Source organism: Aristolochia californica, unplaced genomic scaffold, assembly GCF_029961685.1.
Source record: "Aristolochia californica isolate CCGP_79_NKW_82.1479 unplaced genomic scaffold, dmAriCali1.0.hap1 SCAF_2, whole genome shotgun sequence".
NCBI classification, from domain to species: domain Eukaryota; kingdom Viridiplantae; phylum Streptophyta; class Magnoliopsida; order Piperales; family Aristolochiaceae; genus Aristolochia; species Aristolochia californica.
Genome location: NW_027181881.1, coordinates 1,835,533 through 1,858,256, shown reverse-complemented (window position 1 = coordinate 1,858,256; position 22,724 = coordinate 1,835,533). Strand labels below are relative to the sequence as shown.

Below are 22,724 nucleotides of genomic sequence, written 5' to 3'. Positions count from 1 at the left end.
TTCTTCTCTTATTCCTAGTTTCAGTTCCGCATTTCCTAGTTTTATTTCCTATTGGGGTAATTTTGGTTAAAAAAACCCATCGTTTTCAACAAAATCCATTCATTTTTTACTGAAAAAAAACTTGAGAAATATATTGCAAATCATCAGTACGTCTTCTCAAAACCAGCTCAATTGACTTCTAATCATTGGTCTAGAGTAATAACTACTGACAGCAACTTGACAATTCTCCGCGTTAACCATATCTGGTAGCTGCTATGTTTCTATACATAACAGAGAATGATAAACTCATTTAAAGCTTTTTAAACTAGGTTTCACCTTATGATCTTACAAAGAATTCTCCAGCTTTTGTCAGAGCTCGGAAACCTTTGTAAGGACGACCCGTCACTGTCTTGAGATCCAATTGGTCTATCTGCAATCCTGATAAAGCAACGCCCATGATTTTGAAGCCTACTTGAAATGTTGGGAAAACATGCAGCCTATCCACACCACTTTCCAACACCAACGTTCCTGAAAGAGATGGGGATTTATCCTTGGGAATCCGCCCTATTGACCATACACAATCCTGAAAAAAAAGAAGCAAAATTGAAGGAGATGAATCAGATTCTTCAACCAGAAGTGGCTACAAGAAGGGCGTAGCAGGCTTTTAGTTTTCTCTTCAACTTACCTTATTAGATAGAATGTTTACAGTTCCATGATTTGAACTCAAATCTGCAGAAGCAACACAAGTAGGCAGTTGAAACTGTATGGTAATAGAGTCAATTGATTTTCCAGGATCATTTCGCATTCCGACCAATACATTGACTCGACAAGCACCGGCATCAGAGACAAGTTGTGGCTTCACGTAAATTGGAGTGTTCTTCAACTTCTTAACTCTGTAAAGCTAAGGATGCTTGAGTAACTTAAAAATGTAGAATTTTGGCACCAATAAACAAACTCAAAACCAGAAGAATTAAAACATAAATAAACCTGTAAGACATTAGCTTGAACTGTCCATCAGGTGGCACAAATGACAAAATTTGATGAGTTTCCCATGGCCGAAATCGAACGCAAGGGTGAAATCGAACATCATTCAGAATAGAGACATTTGCAAATGAAAGAGTCAAATCGGGAAGACCAGAAAGGTGAGAGTTCACTTGTACTTCACCGTATATTTCACATTTGGCCAATGTACCATCTCTGGAAAAGAATGCAAACTTATAAATCATTTGTGAATCCCATATTAGAAAAAATATAGAAAGCAAAAAGTATCAATTTATTCTCTCAGTCTGCCCCCCATCCACACTTTTATCTACTTATCTATCTACAATTAGGGTAATGTGTGCTCTTGCCTTTTACAGCACTTTTCTCTCCCCATGTACATGCAAGCGCATTGCCCTATTGCCCATGTGTTTATACATGAATGAAAAACATACATCAGAAAAAAAAAACATAAATAATAATGCCAGAACAAAATAATATGAGAAATCAGTGAAGCATGTAAGACAAGGCGTCACAGTTGGACCTGCCTACAATCGCATCAATTTCCTCCACTAGATCAACATAAACTTCATTATTGGCATGCTTGAGATCAGTTGTTCTCCAAGGAACACTGGAAGCTGTTGCACCTGGAAGAGTGTTGCTCACATTGGATGTATTACCAGTCACAACACTCAACACTTTGCTAACAATGTTTGGTGGAGCTATCATTTCCCTTAATATGTTTGGTTCTGTAGTCAGAGGGAAACCATTGTCCATCATCTCTTCCAATAGCTGCAAAGTTTCGTCAAGTATTGCCTATCATTCTTTTAAGTTGAATAGAGTTTTTGATAAAACACAACGAAATACAGAAGGGTTTAAAGCAAGTAAAGTAACCTAACATGAATCTTTCACAAAGAGGAACTATAAATGTTTTATAAACTAAAAAAGGCCCATAAATATGGCAATTTCTACTGTATAAATCATATGAAGGGATTCCCACTAGTGAATCTTTAGATCTGCTTCTCTAGCCATAGGAAATCAAGAATTTTAATGGAGTAAGCATAGTTTGATGATTGAATGGAATATCTTTCCTAGTTGTTTTCTCTTTCATAGCTGAATGGCCTAGTTTTTTTATGGGGAAACAAAAGAGAAATCACAGGATGTTTACTGTCACACTCTTTATCTTACCTAAATTAAATGGTTGAAATAAGATTGATCATCAAAATTAAGTAACATCTATCATTTATTTTTTAACATGCTGCAGCTGTTAAGGCTACTGAATCAACACAACATTTTCACCAACAAGTATTGACTCTATGTCGATTATTTACATAAGAATAAAATGCTATACCTCATACACAATAACAAAATTATCCTTGATTAGATCCTCATTTAGGCCTCCTAGATAATCTGAAAGAACATCAGCAACTCTAGATAGAAACTGCAAAGAAAGGCTACAAGTCAGAAAACAATTTAGCTCTAAAAAAGATGTTTATACTAAAAATGAAGATAAAGAGACCTGTAAAAGTGGAAAATTGAGAACAAATAGAGCGAAGAAGAGAGAGATATAGGAGAACACAAGAGAGAGAGAGGAGAGTACAGCCTCGAGTACTCTTTGAAGGGTCTAGAATTTGACCCCTCATTTACCCTCACTTAAGTCATAATGTGTCAAAATTAAATAAATGACCCTCTATACCCAATTCACATAACTCCCTAACTAAAACTCCGAATTGACTAAAAATTGAACATACACCAAGACAGAATTACTCCTAACATAGAGGGATAATCTGAAAAATGTGAAAAGACCAAGCTACCCTTTTCATATAATTCAATAGTTCCCCTCAAGTTGTAATATATATATTTAGAAACCCCAATTTGTTACAAAAATTCCTGTTGGAATATTTGTTTGCATCGACCGGGTCAGTCCTTGTATAAGATCTGTGCGGATGCTTTCCTAAAAGGTTCGAGCCTTTTAGCCCATTGGTTTCAACATGGTATCAGAGCAGGTTGGTCCCGAGTTCGAGTCCCGCTCCCACCGAATTTGTCCCAGGTATTTCTGGTGAATTTGTCCCGGGTTTTTCCGGTGTGTTTGTCTACGGGTTTTTCCCGTGCAGGGGTGTTGGAATATTTGTTTGTATCGACCGGGCCAGTCCTTGTATAAAATCCGTGCGGATGCTTTCCTAAAAGGTCCGAGCCTTTTAGCGCACTAGTTTCAACAATTCCCAAACACTTTTTTTTCCCAAGGCCTTAGTAAACACATCACCAACCTAATTCTAGATTTAACATATAGAGTGACCACCGCACCACTCATTACAGTATCACAGAAGAAATGATAATCTACCTCAACTTGTTTAGTTCGTTTATGAAAGTCCGGATTATCACAATGCATTACCATCGCCCCCTCGGTTGGGAAGTTTAACTCTAGACAAGCTTTGTTCCCAACAGGTCCATACTCTTGTAACATATTTGTGACATACTTCCTTTGTGTCAAAACAATCTGTCTTACTTCTTGCTACCTCAATCTAAAGAAAATATTTGAGGTAGTCTAAGTCTTTTCTTTGGAAATGTTTTGCAAGATGTACTTTGACCTATTTAATACCTTTTTTAGCACTCCCTAACTGCACTATGTCATCCACATATAAAACGAGCACTACAACTTCAGAAGACCTCAAAATAACTTTTGGTAAAACCCAAGGACATAATTATTTCATTGAACTTATCAAACCATATTCACAAGCTCTCCTTGTGGCCATGAATGGCCTTTTTCAGCCTACACACTTTTCTAATCTCTCCCTAGGCAACAGACCCAAGAAGTTGTTCCATGTATTACCTCTTTTGTCCAAATCCCTATACAAGAATGCATTTTTCATGTCTAATGGAAACAGAGGCCAGCCATTAGTAACAACCACAAGAATCAAAATGTGAATAGATGTCAATTGAGCCATTTTTTATTTTTTTTTGGAAAAGGTAAGCTTTATTAAGCACAAGAGAGAACCAAACAACATCAAGAATGGGGCCCCATTACAATAAGAGATTGGAGGGAGACCCATTCCTAGCAAAAGAGTCAACCAAAGAGTTGGTTGAGCGTGGTACATGAACCCAATTACAAGGAAGGAGAGAGAAAATATCCCGGATATCAAGAAAAGTATTCCACTAGCATCAATCGAGCCATAAGTGAGAAAATTTCAAAAACATCTGCACCATGTATTTGATTATACCCCTTAGCTACCTGTCAAACTTTATATTGCTCTGTGAACCCAACAGCCCTGTATTTCATAGTATAGACCTAGTGGCAGCATCTGGAAGTGGATTACATAATGATTAGGTATCCCTATCAAGCAACGTCTCCATCTCCACATTTATAACCCGCTTCCATTAAGAAGATAACAGAACATCATGCATTGAAGAAGGAACAGTAAAAGAAGACAAAGACAAGGCAAATGTTTTGAATGGACTAGACAACGAGTCAAAGGACACAAATATATGGAATGGTGAGTACAAGCACCAAAATCCTTGGGAAAAACAATAGGAAGATCCAAATCACTTACCTCAGGAGTTGCTAATGAGGAAGAAACTGGCAAACATAGAGAAGAGGGAGCCTTTGATGGTGCCTTGGAAGGTTTGGCTAGGCAAACACTAGGTGCAGTGTTAGGAACATCCTCCATCAAAACAGGAGCTACAACATCAACATCAAGAGGTATAGAAGTGGTAGAGTCATTAGACTTTGAAAAATAGGGAGCATTTTCAAAGAATGTGTATCAGTAGATACATAGGTTTTTCTAGCAATAGGGAGTATTTTCAAAGAATGTGTATCAATAGATTCATATGTTTTTCTAATGGAAGGAGAATAACACTTGTACCTTTTTTTAAAACGAGAATACCTAAGGAAAACATACTTAACTAATCTTGGGGACAACTTGTCATGTGATGGACCAAAACCATGCACAAAGCAAACGGATCCAAAACCATGAGGACAAAAAGGAAATAATTCACTACCAGGTTTAAGAACTTGAAGTGGAATTTTTTTTCCAAGTATAGAAGAGAGCATCTTGCTGATGAAAAAACAAGCAGTAAGGATAGCATCACCCTAAGATTTGAAACTTCCATGCAATAATTGGTTTGTGCAACCTCCAGTAAGTGGCACTTCTTCCTTTCTACTATTACGTTTTGTGTGGGGTATACATAGAAGAAGACAGATGAATAATACCATAATCTTGACAAAAGGAATCAAACTTGTGGTTCGTAAACTTAAGACCATTATCGAAATGAGATATACGAAAAGATACACAAATTGATTTTAATACTTCAAATTTCCCCCATAAGAGATACACCCATGTGAATCAACTAAAATCATCCATAAAGAAAACAAAATACTAATAACCAAAGACACTCGTGCCTGACAAGGTCCCCATATATCTGAATGGATTACTCCAAACACACTAGTACTATGACTTTAACTAGAGAAAAACAATGTTAGATAGTCCTTCCCAAGATAACAAGATTCACATTGAAACAACAAGATAGAAGGTAAAGTTGGAAACATCTAAAGTAACTTGACTGAGGAAGGATGTCCTAGCCGCAAGTGCCACTGGAAGGGTGATACATCTGCTAGGAACGCCAAAGACTAAAGCACTTTTTTTTTTTTTGAAAGAAGATGTATTAGCTGTATTAAAAGAAAAGATGAAGATTACAATACTTTGCTAAACAGGTTCTCCCTCCACAACAAGGTGTTAGAGAGAGACGCCTAACTTAGCCTGAGCATCAGCTAAATGATTAGCAGATCTAGGAATATAATTCCATTTACAATTTAAAGCAGAAGTTAAATTACATATATCATAGAACATATTCCAATGCCGCCAAGGAGGACGTTCAATCTTTGCACACCAATTGATGACAACTTTTGAATCACCTTCAATACAAAGGGGCCCAGAAAGATGACTATTAAAGATTTGAAGTCCATTAAATAATCCGGATAATTCAGTAGTAGTAGAGTCCAAATTTCCAATCGGCCCAGCATAGGAAAAAAGAAGAACTCCATTTGCATCATGAATAACACCACCAAAACCTGGGTCCGGACATCCAAACGCGCTACCATCGAAGTTCAATTTGTAATGGCCTATAGGGGGAGGAGACCAAATCGCCATCCTAGGGGGGCGAGCTGGATAGGACATGCCAGCAATGACCCGCTAGTTCTCACGAAAGTTTGATCCTCAAAGATTTCTGAATTCCTTACACAACAAGATCCACGTAGTAACTTGACCAATAATTTTTTCAACCAATGTTTCTCCAGGAATAGACTTTAGATTAAATTTATGGTTATTCCTTTCTTTCCATAATGCCCAAATGAGATGCCCACACAACAAGATATTAATAATTTTCCAAGAGTTTTGGGAGGTTGATATTTGTAATTGAGAGGATGGTTGAAGAGAGATTTTGAGAGGAACAGTATTGGAGACCGATTTTTTTAAGTAGGCTGGTCCACACAAAATAGGCATACTCGCAATGTAGAAGGATATGGGTGGTTGTTTCTGGAGAAGTTTGGCAAAAGGAGCAAAGAGGGTCTGGAACATGGACACCTCTTCGAATTAGGGAGTCCAAGGTAAGGACTTTTTTCTATCATATAGACCAAATAAAAAATTTAACACGTGGGGGAGCATGCAAGGTCCATGCGATGGCGGTTGGATGTTTGATTTGTGGAGGGTTGGGACAACTCAGGAAGCAGGAAGCAGTAAGCAGTGGAAGTTGAGAAATTACCTTTCATACTCGGCATCCAAATAAGAGTATCTGGCGATTTTTTTTGACTTACCGAAGAGAGAATGGTAATGAGGTCAGAAGCTACCAAGGCCTCAGAATCAATAAGTGATCATCGTAGATTTAGGTTCCATCCTCCTGAATCAGTTTGCTGGTCCGAAATAGATGCTTCAATTATTCTTGCTAGGTTTGAAATCAAGTTGTGGCTGACGTCGAAGCTGTGAGCGCCGGTCCACCAATCGGTCCAAAATCTTGTTACAAAACCAGTGCCAGAGTAACATTTTACAGCAGACTTGAAGGCAGGTAATAATTTTACAAAACAATTTCATCGCCCACCCTCAGTCCACCAACCCAACAGTTTATTTGCTTTTGCAGCAACCAATTTCCTCCAAATTAATTCAGGAGATAAGTTAAACTTCCAAATCCATTTAAGTAGCAGTGCTGAATTTGTAGTGACAGTATCACGGATCCCGAGCCCACCAAGAGATTTTGATTTACATACCTCAACCCATTTTACCATAGAGTATTTCCTTTCGCCGTTCGGTCCTCCCCACAAAAATTTTCTTTTGAGCAATTCAATTCTTTGGCAAACAGAGGTAGGGCATCGATAAAGGGAAAGGAAATAAGAAGGAATGTCATGCATACATAATTTAATAAGAACCACTTTACCAACCTTAAATAAAAATCTTCCTCTCCAAGCCGCCAGACGTCCTTCCAAACGCTAAATAACAGGGTGCCAAGAGCTTTTGGAGGACAACGAAGGTGATAAAGGCAAACCCAGATATGTACAGGGAGGCGTTGCAATTTTACATCCCAGGTAATGAGCCATGGAATTTAACGCATTAGGAGCAATATTAAAGCCAGTAAGTGAAGATTTCAACCAGCTAACTTTCTGACCAGAAGAGAGTTCAAATAAATTTAACAAGACTTTAATATGAGAAATTTTCTCTAAAGTACCTTCCCCAAAGAGAATAGCATCGTCGGCATATAGAAGCAGGGAAATATCTTGAGTGGGATCATTTGATATGGATTTCAGCCACCCAAAATTTTTTGCAAGATGGACCATAGAAGTAAGATGTTCAGCAATGAGAGTGAAGATGAATGGAGACAAAGGGTCCCCTTGCCAAATGCCTCTTGTGGCATTAAAATACCTGCAAGGTTTTCCATTAACTAAAACAGAATACGATACATTGGAGATGCAGCTCCTCATCCAAAATTTCCAACGTGTCCCAAACCCCATCTTATCAAAAAGCTTGTCAACATGTTTCCAATTCACACGATCAAAAACTTTTTCAAAATCGAATTTTAGGACAAATCTGGGCAATTTGGAATTTTTGAAGGAATCCAAAAGTTCATGTATGGCCATGGCAGAATCAAGGATATTTCGGCCATGTATAAAAGCGCTTTGACTAGGGCTGATGATTTTGGAAAGGAGGGATCTAAGTCGACTAGCAAGAATTCGCCCAACGATTTTGTAAAAACTTGTGGTGAGACTAATGGGCAGAAAGTCTTGAGGCAAGGCAGAGTTAGTTTTTTTCGGAATAAGGGCTATGAAAGAAGCATCCACAACTTTGTGAGTGATGCCAACTTGATGAAAATTTCGGACAAAAGTAAAAACATCATTTTTTACAACATCCCAGAATTTGTGATAGAAACCGTTGAAGCCATCTGGACCAGGAGTTTTATCTTTCGAGAAGCCAAGAGAAGCAAATTCGATTTCCTCAGTACTGAATGGCCGTTCCAGGAAGTCCGCATCCGAAGAGGAAATGCGCTTATAATCAAGCTGGTCTAGCATAGGACAATTAAAGCATTCCTCAGAGTAAAGATTTGTGAAGAACTTCACAAGAATGTTAGCCATAAAAGGGCTATCCGTGATCACCTGGTCCTCCTGACGGAGAGAGGTGATACGATTAACCCTCCTTCTGGCCGAGGCTATATCATGGAAAAACTGTATTTCCATCCCCCTCGGTCAGCCAACGCAATTTAGCTCGCTGCTTCTAGTACATGCTATCATTTCGAAGAAAATTTGACAGATCAAGATTTAATTTATTTCCAAGAGACAGATCAGGGGAAGAAAGGGACCTTTGCTCTTCAAGGAGATCCAACTCAGATAAACGGCGACAGATCAAATTTTTCTGAGAAACAGCAGCACACTGGATGAGAGACCATTGGTGGATCTTTATCTTCAGAGCTTTGAGTTTCAAGGGGAGAGACCAACCCGGGTTAGGGTCTTGAGAGAGATCTTGCCACCATCTAGCAAGTTTGGAGGTGAAACAATCGGAGAGGATCCACGGATTCTCGAATTGAAACGGAGATCTACCCCAAGCAGGGGGATGAGTATTGATTTGGATCGGCCAATGATCAGAACCAATCTTATTGAGAACTTGGCCAGTAGTGTTGGGGAAAATTTGGAGCCACTCATTATTGGCAAAAAAACGATCCAGTTTGGAGAGGACATGGGGTTTCTGACCATTTGACCATGTGATTTTTTTCCCAGAGAGAGGTATTTCAGAAAGTTCAAGACTGCTCACGAGGTTCGAGAAGGCTTGCACATTGGAGGTGGTTCTAATAGTAGGAGGGCTTTTTTCAGAGCATTGGAGGATGGCGTTGAAGTCCCCTGCCAGGAGCCAAGGCAGGTCCCAGAGTTGGGTGAGGAGGAGGATTTCATCCCAAAAGGATACACGATATCAATAGCGAGTTGGCCCATAGATGCCAGCCAGAGCCCAAGAAGTCCCCAATGAACGGTCTAAAGACGAAAGCACTTATGAGCCTTCCAAGTGGTAAAGACCCTCACTCTCATGCCCTAAACTAATCGTCCTCCTCGTTTGGAAGTCCTAAAACACATAATGAGTAGGAAAGAAAATCATCAAACAATTCAAAGATTTTGTAATCTAACTGACTAACAACAACTTATTAGAAATTTATGGACAAATAAAAGGCTTTAAGGGTAAAGATGAAGTAGGGTGAACCTTGTACACTCCAATAACAGGTAAAGAGAAGCCATTAGTAAGGATGACATGTCTAAACAGGGATGCCATACTAAGAGAAGTAAATATGGAAGACATACTTGACATGTACGATGATGCATCATAATTGATCACCTATGACGTAGCAAAAGATGCATGGAAAGTAGACATACCTAAACAAGCCATAGTGGTTGTGGCTATAGATGTCAAATCTCTAAGCTTCATGGATGTTGTGGACAAGATCAACCATGCGATCCTCTTAGCCAATTGTTAAAGCTCATCTGGAGCACTAGGAATAATATCTATTACAAGGCCCATTGACATCTCAACACCTTTTGGAACACTAGAATTGACTTAAGTAGGTTTTCAAACCTGTCCCAGCACTTACTTGAGAAGTGACTACCACACCGACAATGGACACTCCTCCTATCACTTCTACCATCACCACTACCAAAACTATCCCGACCTCATCCCCTACTACCTCCACGTCCATGAGGTGCCTCTGAACAACTCAATGTGGACTAAATATTGAGGGCAGCGACTTCTGCCCCTTTATTTTCCTTCCTATGCAGTCATTGCTCTGTTGGCTCGACCTACTCTATTAAAAGCCTTTTCAATGACGGTACATCATCAGAAGCAAGTATTTGGGCCTAAATTGCTTCATATCCGAGACCTACTCATCAAGAAAACTTTGTCATCTACATGAATCTTCCCGAATTACATCTGAAAAGGATAGTATACGCCAATCTCGATAAGTACACTTTGGAAGTCACTAAAATAATTAATTACAATTCTATCCCCTCGTTTCAAACTAAAGAACTTCGCATGGAGTTCATAAACCCTTGAAAAACTACTTTCTTGATCATAGAGATTCTCAAGAGACATCCAAATCTTCTTTTTTGTTTCACAATTCATAATCAAGAATTCCATGCTATTTAATCGAGATTCCATGCTATTAACAAGCCACGTCATCACATGATTCTCCTCAACCTCCCACTCAACCATCATGGGAGTGGGAGGGTCATTCCTAAGATAGTTTTTCTTTTGGCTTTCAGATAAACTTGAACAGATTTGGACCAACTTAGATAATATCATCCGTTCAACTTTTCAATAATAATTATAATGGTATCCTTACCTTCAAAAATTCCACACTATTTGGCAGGAGTAATAACTTCACCCGAACCAGCCATAATTTACCACAAGAAAAAAGTCAATCCACACATGAATCAATCTGAAACAAGTTAACACACCAACCAAATAAAAAAATTCACCAAAACCACAGTAAATTGCCCATGCAAACAAGGATGGCACCACAATGAATACGATTAGGGCACCTGCACTTCAAACTGATTCACTAGTACTCAATACCCTCTTAATGGTACTAATTCAACACAAAATAGCAAGAATCACCAACTGCCTAGATGACATCAGCATCCATGAGGATGATGGAGGTAACAAACACAGGTCTGGGGACCTACAGATCATGGTTGGGAAAATCCCAATATACAACCCTTTCAAGGCACAAATAACAACTCATAAAACTACTCAATTGGTAACATAAGCCACCAACCATAGGGTTATGGCACACAAAAGAAAAATAAATAAATAAATAAATCTAGCCTTGAACTTAAATCAGCAAAAAAATAGAAAGAAGAAGAGAGTGAAAGGAGAACATGAGAGAGGGATAGAGAGAGAATGCATAGCCTCCAACATTCATTGAAGGGTCAGGAATTTGACCCCTCATTAACCCTCATTAAGTCATGATGTGTCAAAAGTACAAAAAATGCCTCTGTATAACCAACTCACCAAAACTCAAGAGTTAACTAAAAATTAAATCATACAACACATACGACAAGACCAACATACTCCTAACACCGAGGGACAATCTGACAAATGTGAAATGACCAAACTACTCTTTTCATATAATCCAACAGCACCAATATATGCGAAGCACATAACTAGTGGAAGACGTTGCTATAAGCACATCACTAACTAGTGGATGACCTTCCAGTATACACATCACTAGCTAGAGGAAAACGTTGCTGTATACACGAAACTAACAAGCGGAAGATGTTGCTGTATATGGATCACTGACTAGCAGAAGACTTTGCTGTATACATGTCACTAACTAGTGGAATACATTACACACATCATTGACCAGTGGAAGAGCTTGTTGTACACACATCATTAACTAGTGGAAAACCTTGTTGTATACCCATCTCTAACTAGTGGAATACCCTGCAATCAAGAATACAACTCATCAACAGAAAAGAGAAGCCTTGATTGTTTTTCAGTCTTCTAGCAGAGTACTAGACTGAAATGACCTATCTCATATCATGCTTGAAAGTTGGATATCGATCACAAGAAAATGAATTGATTAATACAGCAAAGATTCAATGAAATTAAGAAAGAGCAATGCTGCATCAATTTTGGCAGGAATTTTTTTGACGGAAATTTGTAAATTTTTATTCAAGGAGTGAAGAATACAACCTAGCAAGATGGGTTGTCCTCCACAATAAGGTGTTGAAGGGAAGAACCCCATTTTGCTTGAAAGTCCGTCAAGTGATTGGCAGATCTAGGGGGTATGGATGCATGTACAATTTAGATTGGAAGTTATATTACAAATTTCAAAATAAATATCCCAGTGCTACCCAGAAGGGGATGAATTTTCTTGGCACACCAATCAATGAAGACCTTGGAATCTCCTTCGATGATAAGAAGCCCAACGAGACTGTCCTGGAAGACCAAAAGGCCTTGAAGCAGCCCAGTGAATTCTGCAGTAGTAGAGTCGGAGATACTAAGAAGGCCCACGAAGGAGTATAGGAGGCAACTATTTCCATCATGAATAACCCCGCAGGAACAGGGCTGCCAAAGGTACTTCCATCAAAGTTCATCTTGAAGTGATCAAAAGGGGGGGGGGGGGGGGGGGGTAGGCCCTGCTAGTGCGGCGATCAGATGCCAGTTCCCTCTAAAACCAGTGCTACTGAGGTGAATAAAATTCTTCTTTGCCAGAAGCCAGAAGGAGACCTGTCCAGCAATGTTTAATTTTTTGCAGGAATTACATCCTAGCTGATTTCAGCTGAGGTTTAGAATAACTTGGGCTTGGGCATGATCAGACTGAGATTCTAAGGTATATCATGTTCACATACTGGCAACACTTTTTTTTTTTTTTTTGAAAAGGCGAATTGAAATAAGAGCTAACAAGCAAAACAGGCAAAAAACAAGCAGAAATTGGCCAACCCCTTCCTTGCTAGCTTATCAGCAAAGCCATAAACAGACTCGCTGATGTCAGACCAATTTCAAACAATATTTCTTGAGAGGTTTACGTATCTGAAAAAAGGAGCTCCAATGTCTCCATGGAGGCTTGAGAGATCTCTTGCATCTAGGCCACACAATATAGTTGGCATCTGTCCACCTGAATGCTAAATATGCACTAAAGTCAGTTTATTTGCAAAAAAATGACAAAGCTTTTGACCATATCTAGACAACACAATTATAGTCAAAGCTTAGTCCTTTTTGGTGAATAAACTTATATTTAGCTTTCAGATTTACAGTAGTTTTTACATTTTAAGATTATTATTTTATTTGATTAGATTTGTAGACTATTTCATTGAATGTTGTTACACACAAAATACTCCCTAAGCACTGGTGTGATAAGAAACAAAGATCTCACACTAGAAACTCACAGCCCCACCTGCCCACCCCCTCTTGCAGGAGTTGAGACCCACAATGGTAAGCAGAAATCAACCATTTATCTCTGTTCCTTAAAATCATCAATCAGTTGAACTTCTATACCTGACCTGGGTGTGGATTAGGCCTATTTCAATGAGGTTATTGGATGTCATGAGAGAATACATCCTTCTCTACTAAATATAATACTGATTGCTTAAACAGATAGCATTCAAGCTTCCATACACAACCATGATTGACCAAATTTATGGAGAAGAACATTAACGAACATCTACCTTACTGACCAGATTTATGATATGTTTATAAGAGATCTCCCATCTTAACATGTTTTATATAACCATTTATTAATCCGTATTTTGTTCTAAAATTGGTTCCATCATGAATCACATAGAGTTACCTCAATTCCCATCAAAGGTGGCATCTCAACTTGTGTACATGCTAAGAAAGTAATCCCCTCACGAACAACTTGGAATAGATAATGTGTTGGTGAAGCAATCACTGGTAGAAGCTTCCATGCAAAAGAGTAAGAGCACTTCAAAGATTAAGAATACCAGCAGAGAATCCCAAACATAATTATTATAACAGAATCCATTTCCAAGTGCAGTTGTAAATATGAGTCTTGATCAGTGACCTAAATTTGCTACTGTCTTACATTCACCGTTTATGGACTTCTCTTGTCTGCATTCCATATGAAAGTCCTAACAAAATGGGGCTTCGTAATAAAATAAAAATAAGTATACCTTAAACGATTCTCCTTCTGAGATGACACGTTCCCAAAACCATGCACATATGGACCTGTCCACCTGATGTGCGGTTAGCTGTTTCTCTAGCATCACCTCCCTGCAATTGGCACCAAACAGATGCCCATAACGAGCCCGACGGAAAAATAAATAAAAATAGAGGCAGTACTTAAATTTTATAAATGAAAATCAGATTGTCACAATAAATGATAAATGTTGGCAACAAAAGCAACCATAACCATTCTACCTTAACCCAAAAAAAATAAATAAAAAATCCAGGAAATCGCCACTTGTATAGCATCGGAACATTCCGCGACTTCATTAATTGAAAGATTCGACCAAAATTCAAATGAAATAATATCGATTGGCTAAGACTGTTAAATCATGATCAACTCAAAGCAAAAAATATGGAAGGTGAAACTGAACGACGACGACAAAAATGCATAGGAAGATAATTTTGTAAAGAGAGAAAAAAATTTGCATGCTTACAGAGCTACAAGATCAAATGGCCGCGAAATTTTCAGAGGACAGCTACCTCTCAATAGGAGAATAGACTGAAAATCACTTGGAGATGGCGCAAAATCTTCGTAGAGTGAAACTTAAAACTTCAAAAAAAAACCTATCCAATCAACTAAGAGAGGATCTTCAGACGAAAAAGGGCTTTGAAGAGGAGCAATAGCAACAAACAAACAAAAAAGAAAAAAAAAACAAAACCATCTTATTCATGAGATCCAGTAGAGAGATTACCCGGAATCCGAGAGGAGGAAAATGCATTGCAACATTTCCTTTCGTTTAATTCCCACAGCTAGATCTACTCGTTCGAGATCCTGCGAAGAGTAAAGATCACCCGAGAACGGGAAGATGAATCTATTTTCGGCGAAAGCAGAAGGACGACACCAACACCTGTTTCGTTACATATGGTGGGAAGTTGGAATCGGGGCGGGGCGGGGCGGGGCGGGCTAAAATGATACGTTACAGCTTATACAATGGATGTTACCCCCTCTTCAGTTATATCAAAATATCAATCAATTTATTTCTGACTTAGTTTAATCTAATAACAATTTATCAAAATATATTACTTCATTTGTTTTTCAATATTTCATTATATATCAAATAAAAATAGCAAAATCAATTTCATTTAAGAAAAAATTAATTTCTTCGCCTCCTCTGTTTCTGTCGCCGTCACTTCCATCGTCATCGACAATAGGTGCTCACCAGCGCCGCCGCGCCTTCGCTCCCCGTCGTCTCGATGGAAAACCGGAAAATAGTTAGAATTTCCTAAATTGGGAGAAATAATTTCTTCCCCCCCAAAGTCGATTTTCACACGTGTGAGATAATAAACAAGGAAAAAAAAAACTCTTTGTCTCTTCCACGTGGTTCTTGAAGAAATTGAAAAGATATTTGAGTAGAAATACATTTCTAGAGACTGTTAGTGGTTTTTTCAATAAATTTTGAAAAAAAAATTAGTAGAAATATAGGGACCATTAATGCCTCATGTTTTTTGAAAATATTTTTCTAATTATAAATTATTGTTAAAAAATCATATAATTTTCTAAATAAGATTTTCTTGCCATGATGGGCTAGAAAATCGTATAAAATTTTTTTGAATAAGTATTTGATAGTTGATGATATAATACTTTTAACATGAGGCAATTTTCATAGCAATTTTGTATTTGATATTTTATTTGATTAAAAATTTATTGATAAGTATAGTAATATATTAGATTAATTATTAATTTTTATTTATTTCCTTAGAAGAGGCAATAAGAGGTCCATTTAACTTTCCTAAGAAAAATTTAAAATATTTCTTGTAATTTTCTAGTAAGTCTCTAATAGTAATAGGATTTTATTTAAAGGATTTATAATTTTTATTTGGGTGATTGTAAATTGATAGTGATATTTTATTTAATTTTGTTGTGTTTGATTATTGTATGGAGTTTATTCATAATGTTATGCAGTGTATGGAGTGTTTAAACTATTTTATGAAGTGTATAAACAATTTCATGGAGTGTTTATTGATGTGAAATTTAATTACATTGGCTTTTATACCTCGCAAGCGTACGAATTGTTCATGTAATCTAGCGGGAAGCGAGGGTCATGTCCACAGGGAGGACTAAATTTTGTGTATTCTTAAGTCAACTAGCTTAACCAAATATGATGAATTAATCTGAACTAAACACTAATTATATCCTAAATTATCAAGCAATAATCTAATTAACTACTTGCACAACAGGAAACGTCAACTCTGGATTTTACCGTGATTCGTGCCTCTCTCGAGCGCCACGTAACCACGAATTCGGATTCTCAATCCTTGCGTCTAGCCCCTCTAAGGTGACTAGAGTTAATGACAGAGATCGGATTACAATAGAATGTAGAGAATCAATTTCCTATTGTGATGATGCTAAAATTATCAACTTTGGATTTTATCGTGATTCGTACCTCTCGAGCGCCACGTAACCACGAATCTAGATTCTCAATCCTTGCGCCTAGCCCGTCTCGGGCGCCTAGAGTTAATGATAGAGATCAGATTACAATAGAATGCAAATAATCAATTTGCAGATAATCAATTTCCTATTGTGATGATGCTAAAATTATCAACTCTAGATTTTACCGTGATTCATGCCTCTCTCGAGCGCCACGTAACCACGGATCCGATTTCTCAATCCTTGCGTCTAGCCCCTCTCGGGCGCATAGAGTGAAAGACAAAAATCGGATTAAAATACCAAAATCCAACCTAAATTACAATCCTACCCTAACTAGCTAATTTAATCAAATATCTGGAAAACAAATATTCGTTAAACATTAATTATCAAATCAAATTTAATAAACATTCAAAACCTAAGTTCAAACTATAGGAAACTTAAATTACAAAATGGCGGATTACTCCCCTTCTCCTTCCTCCCACTCGAGCAGCAAAGGCTGGTTCTCACGGGTGCTGCAATTTCCAAAAATTGATCCTTCCTCCTGCTCGAGCAGCAAAGGCTGGTTCTCACGGGTGCTACAATTTCCAGAAATTGATGGCTTCGGGTTGCAAGAGCGAGTGGCCGGAGGTAGAGACGACGCCGGCGAAGACGGATAGAAACCCACGGATGGAGGTGGTGCGGCGGATGACGGAATGGAGCCGAAATCCTCTGACCGGCTCTCGGTCGAAGTCGAAATAGCTTCGGAAATGGGTAATCGACGCCGGAGGATGGTCGGAATACGGAATTGGCGCCGGAGGAGCCCTCTCGGGTCACCTCTCGGCCTGGCGAGCAGAGAATGGCAGTGTCGAACTCGCCGCGACGGAGACTCTCTTGAGCTCTCCTCGGGTCTGTTCTTGGTTGTCGGATGGTGGTTGACCCCCCCCCCCCCCCCCGTTTCTTCTTCAAACGTTGTTACCCTAAAAATCCCCCTTTCACTAATGGCATTTTGGTAAATATCTCCTTCTCCACCAAAATTCTCTTGGAATTCCATAATTGAATCCATAAAAATAATTTCAGGAAGAAATAAACCCTAAAAACAATTAAATATAATCCAGGAGAGAAAAATATGCAATATAGACAGTGATTAATGCCAAATTCAATAAATGCACATTTCATTTGAAAACCGATAAATAACCACCTATAACACAATTATAAGTGTTATTCTATTATAATTAACCTAGTTCTCATGTCAGAATCTGGCATCTATCATTTATGAAATGTATACACAATTTTATGGAGTGTTTATGCAGGTATTATGTATATAGATTAAGTCTAATTTTACGTAGAGGTCATGCCGAGTTTTATATATGTATTATATACATAAATTATGCTCAATTTTAAGTAGAGGTCATGTCTAATCTTATACATATATTATATATATAGGTTATGCCCAATTTTATGTAGAGGTCATACCTAATTTTATGTAAAATGTATGCATACTTTTATATATAATTTATTTTATATATATTTTTTTAAAAAAATTTAAATATATATTGAAGCTCAAGCTCGGCTTGAACTCGGTTTTTGGGCTCGAAGAAAAAAAAACAAGGGGAAGAAGGAAAATTAAAAAATATTTTCCCAGCAAAAATAGAAATTCGTTGGGAAAATTAAAACTTCCAATCTTTTCCAATTTGATTATCTACTTTCACAAGGAACAAAAGGAGAAAAAGGAAAAGGAAAAAATAAAATGAAAATAAAAGTGGACAAACTTTTCTCCTTGGATATATTCTCAATAGTGTTTAAGTGTTATAAATATTTACCACATAAGGATGCCAAAAAAGAAAAAGCAAGAAGGGGTGCTATAGCCATAAGATCTCACCTTCTTGTAAGAACAAATGCTACAATGTAAACACAGCAAAACATGGGTCCAAAGAAGATAATGGGAAATATTATACTGCATTCAAAAGAAAAGAGAAAAGTTGGGTTATCTGCTACACAAAAGTCATCCCACAACAGAGGGCCTTTCAATGGCCAAAGATCACGCCCAAACATCTCCCCTGTTGGTTGGTTATATTGTGTATATGTGGACATTTATGTTGTGTCCGTCCACCTTCCGTACTCAGACAACGCTGAAAGCTGACTGCATAGTTGATGTAAAACGGGAAGCAATCGTCTGAGAAGCAAATGCTTGCAGCTGTTTCTTGGCATCTGAAGCATAGAGGATGGACCATCAGAAATATTCATAGAAATTTCGTACTTTATATGTTTTTTTTTTCACTAATACAAAAATCTAATAAAATGAAGTTGAAAGAATAATGAATCCACATGAAAAAAGATTTTGAATTTTAATGGTTGCATGTAGAGACCATTTTGATGCTTCAAGACTTCATTCTGAGGAGGTGAATGCTTAGGAAAAATATCCACCTATTTTCTTCAGGAGCAGGGGATAAATGTTCAGGGAAGCACAAGCTTCAAAGAAGAAGGAAAAGGGAATTCATCAGCCCTTTCCCCTGCTCAAAGATGTCTCAAAGGCACAAAAGGGGTTCATATTGCACCAACCAACCAGCAATTTTCAACCACCTATTATCTCTAATAAGGCCAGAACGCCTATCTTTAAAGATTCTCAAGCCCCAAAAAAGAGTTATATGCTCAATTTCTATTTAATCCACCACAGTAGAGAGAGACAGGAGTAGGTGAAAAACAAAACACCAACTTCATTATGAAAACCCATCCACATTAGATAGCCATTTTTGAAAGACAAAATGGAGTCATGAAAATTCTTGTGAAGCAGTGGAGTACGTTATAGTTTAGTGACTCGGGTGTATTTATGATCTAAGCATTCTGATGCCCAACACAGGAATAACAAATTTTAAAGACTGTTAAATATTGCAGCCCACGAGACCAGAAACTGGCTCAAAGCATAGGAACCGTACAATCAGGTCAACCGAGTAGAAGATAAAATGGCACACATGAAAACTCCTGGAAGCCACCAACACATACTGATAAAAGTACATCAAAAGAATATACTTAATTTTCTTGAAGTTTTCATATTTATAGAAATAACATGTACTGGATGAAATTTCTGATGAAAACTATGATTTTATTTCATCTTTGAACATGCAATATATCTTTTATTTACTTTGACAATGGACTCAAATCATAGTGAAAAAATAGCTTACTGAACTGCTGCTTCATGTGAGCCCAAAGTTCAGCAACCATTAATGAATCCGTGACCAAGTAGTCCATTACTACTAAAAAAAGACTTTGATATAGCACAAAAAAGAATGAGTAAAGGCACTTGACGTTCATCAATTTCCCATCCATCATGTTGAAAATCTTGTTCAAAGCACCAGCCTAATTTAAACCTAACTTGCATCTTATATAAACCAGGGATCTCAGTGGAGGGCATCCTGATACAATCTTAAATGGCTAAGAGTCTTAAGAATTTTTTTATTTTTTACTTTTTTACAAAAGAGTCTAAAGGGTATTGATTGGAGTATTGGTTCCTAAAGAAAAAAACAGACAAGGAAAATTTTCTATTGCAGTTTATTTCATGTGCTACACTCAGGATCATGCAAGCTCCATCAAGTGATGTCTCTACAATTTGTCAAATAAACTTAGTGCATACATACCTTTCCGGCATTTTGTGAAGCCAATGATATTTGCGATGCTGAGACTCAGACATACTCCAACCACTAGTAGATAATCAGCTTGAAACCTAATGAGTGAAAATATTCCAAGGAAAATCCATGCAGCTGCCTGCAAAGTAAAAAATCCAAACATAAAAAATTTACAAAATACAACATGCTATAGGTGTTGTCAGGAAAAAAAAAAATGCTAAAGGAGTTCATTAATACTCAGGACTAAGTTAAGAAAGGGCAACGAAGTGATCTGCAATCTGCAATTTAATTCGAAACGCAGAACAGACAATATACTTACTGTTAGATAAAGAGTCCACCAGAAGAGCCATGAATCTTTCTTGTTCATACGAGCCAAGGACTATAACACAATGAAACAGATGACATAAGCGTACAGTTGCAAAGAGGATAATGAAAAATAAAATCACTGAATGAAACAGAAGTTATAAAGTTTAATGATTCCTCTCCAAGGTCCATGGAGTTCATATTGCAAAAGAAAGAAGCAGAAAGCACCTCCTGATCAAGGCATTCAAACTTCCAAATGCTTTCCCCTTGGTCGTTTATTTCATTCCACCACCTTAGACCAACCAATATCCGACCACTCACATTTTTCACAACCCAAAAGTCAAGAGCAGCGAGAACAACGGTTACCACAAAAACGATAACAAAGCTATCAAAAAAGAGAGCTGAAAGAATATAGAACGCCAGAGCTGCTGCCTGTAATAGCCATAAGGCAGTAAGATTTATGGAAGTAGAGGAAATCAAATAAAACCAAAAACACATGTAAGGTATGAATACTAGACCTTGAAGACAACATGAAAGAAACAAGTTTTGGGGTTTGCATAATTTTCCCCTAAGCTCTGCAGAACAAGAAAGAACAGATTTAATTAGATTTATAAAAGAATAGATGACTGGCTCACAGAACAAGTAACATTGAAACAATTTTTCTCATTAATTGGAAGAAATTCACGTTCATTTCTAATAGTAGATCCATCACGAAAACATTCGCCACTGGAAAGAAAAACCGACCAGAGCCTGTACGACTTTCGAAATCATAGATCAAGAAAAGTAAGATTTACCGTTTCAACGCCAAAGATATACGTAGGAGACGGAAATAAAGGACTAAAACAATCGCATTTGATCCCAAATAAAATAAGGTAGTTGAGGCCTCAGAAATTAATAGGGCATTCGTGGGAGACGAGTAACTTGCCTGATTCGGATCCATTTCTAGATAGGATTTCAATTCAGGAGATCCAAAAAGGATCTCAAATTACATGAGCGTAGACGACAAGCCCTAGCTTCTTTCTGTTGTTTAACGTCTGAACCATTCCCTTCCCTTTTATTCCTCGTTTCAACAGATCTCTTTCGATCGAAGGTTTTAAAAGTAAAATACCGTAACTATCCCTATAAAGAAAAGCAAACTTGCGTTTCAAGAAGGTAGTTTGGACGGTAATTTAGTAACTTCAAGTACTAAGTCTCGAACTTCCTTACCGGAGTTCAATTTCCCAGTCCTCGGAGATTATTGGAACTCAATTTGAGATGGAAACGGAAACACATCTGTTCGCTTTTTCTTCGCTTTGAAGCAAGAAAATATACAAATATTTGAGTGCGCGCTTGTGTGCATGTCTGTGTGAGAGAGAGATTGAAGGTGAAAATAAAACACACACTCATCCAGTCGAAAGATCTACACGAGGTAAAATCTCCCTTGTCAACCATGTGTTCTTATTAATTCCAAATTGATAACATGATGGGCGTTTGGAGAAAACCAAGAACAGAGGAGCTCTGGTTGCGAATGATTTTCTCAAGCCAGCCTGCAGTTAAATGCTACCGATGGTTGACGCCGGACGTCGGAGCTGCATGGAGAGTACGAATAAAGAGATAAAAGGCCATGAAGAAATAAATATATAAATAAAAGAAAGAAAGAAACAGAGGGCAATGAGATAAAAGGCAATGAAGAAATTAAAAAAGAAAAAGAAAAGAAAGAAAGAAAGAAAGAAACAGAGGGCTTCAAAGCTCTTCTTTGTGCCGAGATAAAAAGAAGGCATAAAGAAGAGAGAAGAGAAGGAAGAAAAACAGAGAAAGAGAAGCGGGAGAAACAAAAAGAATGAAAACAGAGCATAGCGGCTCTGCATGACTCAACAAGAACGAGAAAAAAAGAGAACATAAAAGAAAGAAAAGGAAGAAAATAAAAAAAAAGGGGTAGGAAGAAAGGCGAAATGCACAAGAATTCAACAACGACGATGCCTCCCAGGAGCTCAACAATTCAATTTCTAGACCAACGAGGGAAAAAGAAAAATAGAGCGCCGAAGCTCTGGATGGTACCGTAAGTATTAGAAGAAAAAAAACAAAACCCGCACTGCAAGGCGACGATCGAGAAAAATGGAATGCAGAAAACGCAAAATACATAAGAAAGGGCAGGATCTTCTGGCCCCATGGACTCGATCCCTCTTGAAAGAATTCAATATCTCACTGCTCTCTCTGTCCTTCTCCAGACCTGCTTTTTTCCCAGAATAATAATGGGGAGAGAGAGAGGCTTCTGGAGAGGGAGGAGAAAGCAGAGAGATAGTGAATTCGAATACG

At 37.8% G+C, this 22,724-nt stretch overlaps 2 protein-coding genes across 3 annotated transcripts; both read right to left on the bottom strand.

The window, feature by feature from the left end:
* Positions 1-102: 102 nt before the first annotated feature.
* On the bottom strand, positions 103-15,047 carry LOC137956688 (AP-3 complex subunit mu). 2 transcript variants are annotated; one of them, XM_068804276.1, is made up of 8 exons: positions 14,852-15,047; positions 14,105-14,204; positions 13,762-13,872; positions 2,309-2,398; positions 1,502-1,749; positions 967-1,176; positions 665-872; positions 103-562 (listed from the first exon to the last, which is right to left on the bottom strand). In XM_068804276.1, the coding sequence occupies exons 1-8, from the start codon at positions 14,884-14,886 to the stop codon at positions 317-319; spliced, it is 1,248 nt and encodes a 415-aa protein (XP_068660377.1). In that variant the 5' UTR covers positions 14,887-15,047; the 3' UTR covers positions 103-316. The 2 variants fall into 2 exon arrangements, with proteins under 2 accessions (XP_068660377.1, XP_068660378.1); XM_068804277.1 differs by lacking the exon at positions 14,852-15,047 and having other exon boundaries at positions 13,762-13,862; positions 14,105-14,170.
* Positions 15,048-18,260: 3,213 nt separating this feature from the next.
* On the bottom strand, positions 18,261-21,467 carry LOC137956520 (Golgi apparatus membrane protein-like protein ECHIDNA). Its single transcript, XM_068804052.1, has 6 exons — positions 21,355-21,467; positions 20,948-21,004; positions 20,658-20,861; positions 20,446-20,505; positions 20,139-20,265; positions 18,261-18,714 (listed from the first exon to the last, which is right to left on the bottom strand). The coding sequence occupies exons 1-6, from the start codon at positions 21,367-21,369 to the stop codon at positions 18,626-18,628; spliced, it is 552 nt and encodes a 183-aa protein (XP_068660153.1). The 5' UTR covers positions 21,370-21,467; the 3' UTR covers positions 18,261-18,625.
* Positions 21,468-22,724: the final 1,257 nt, after the last annotated feature.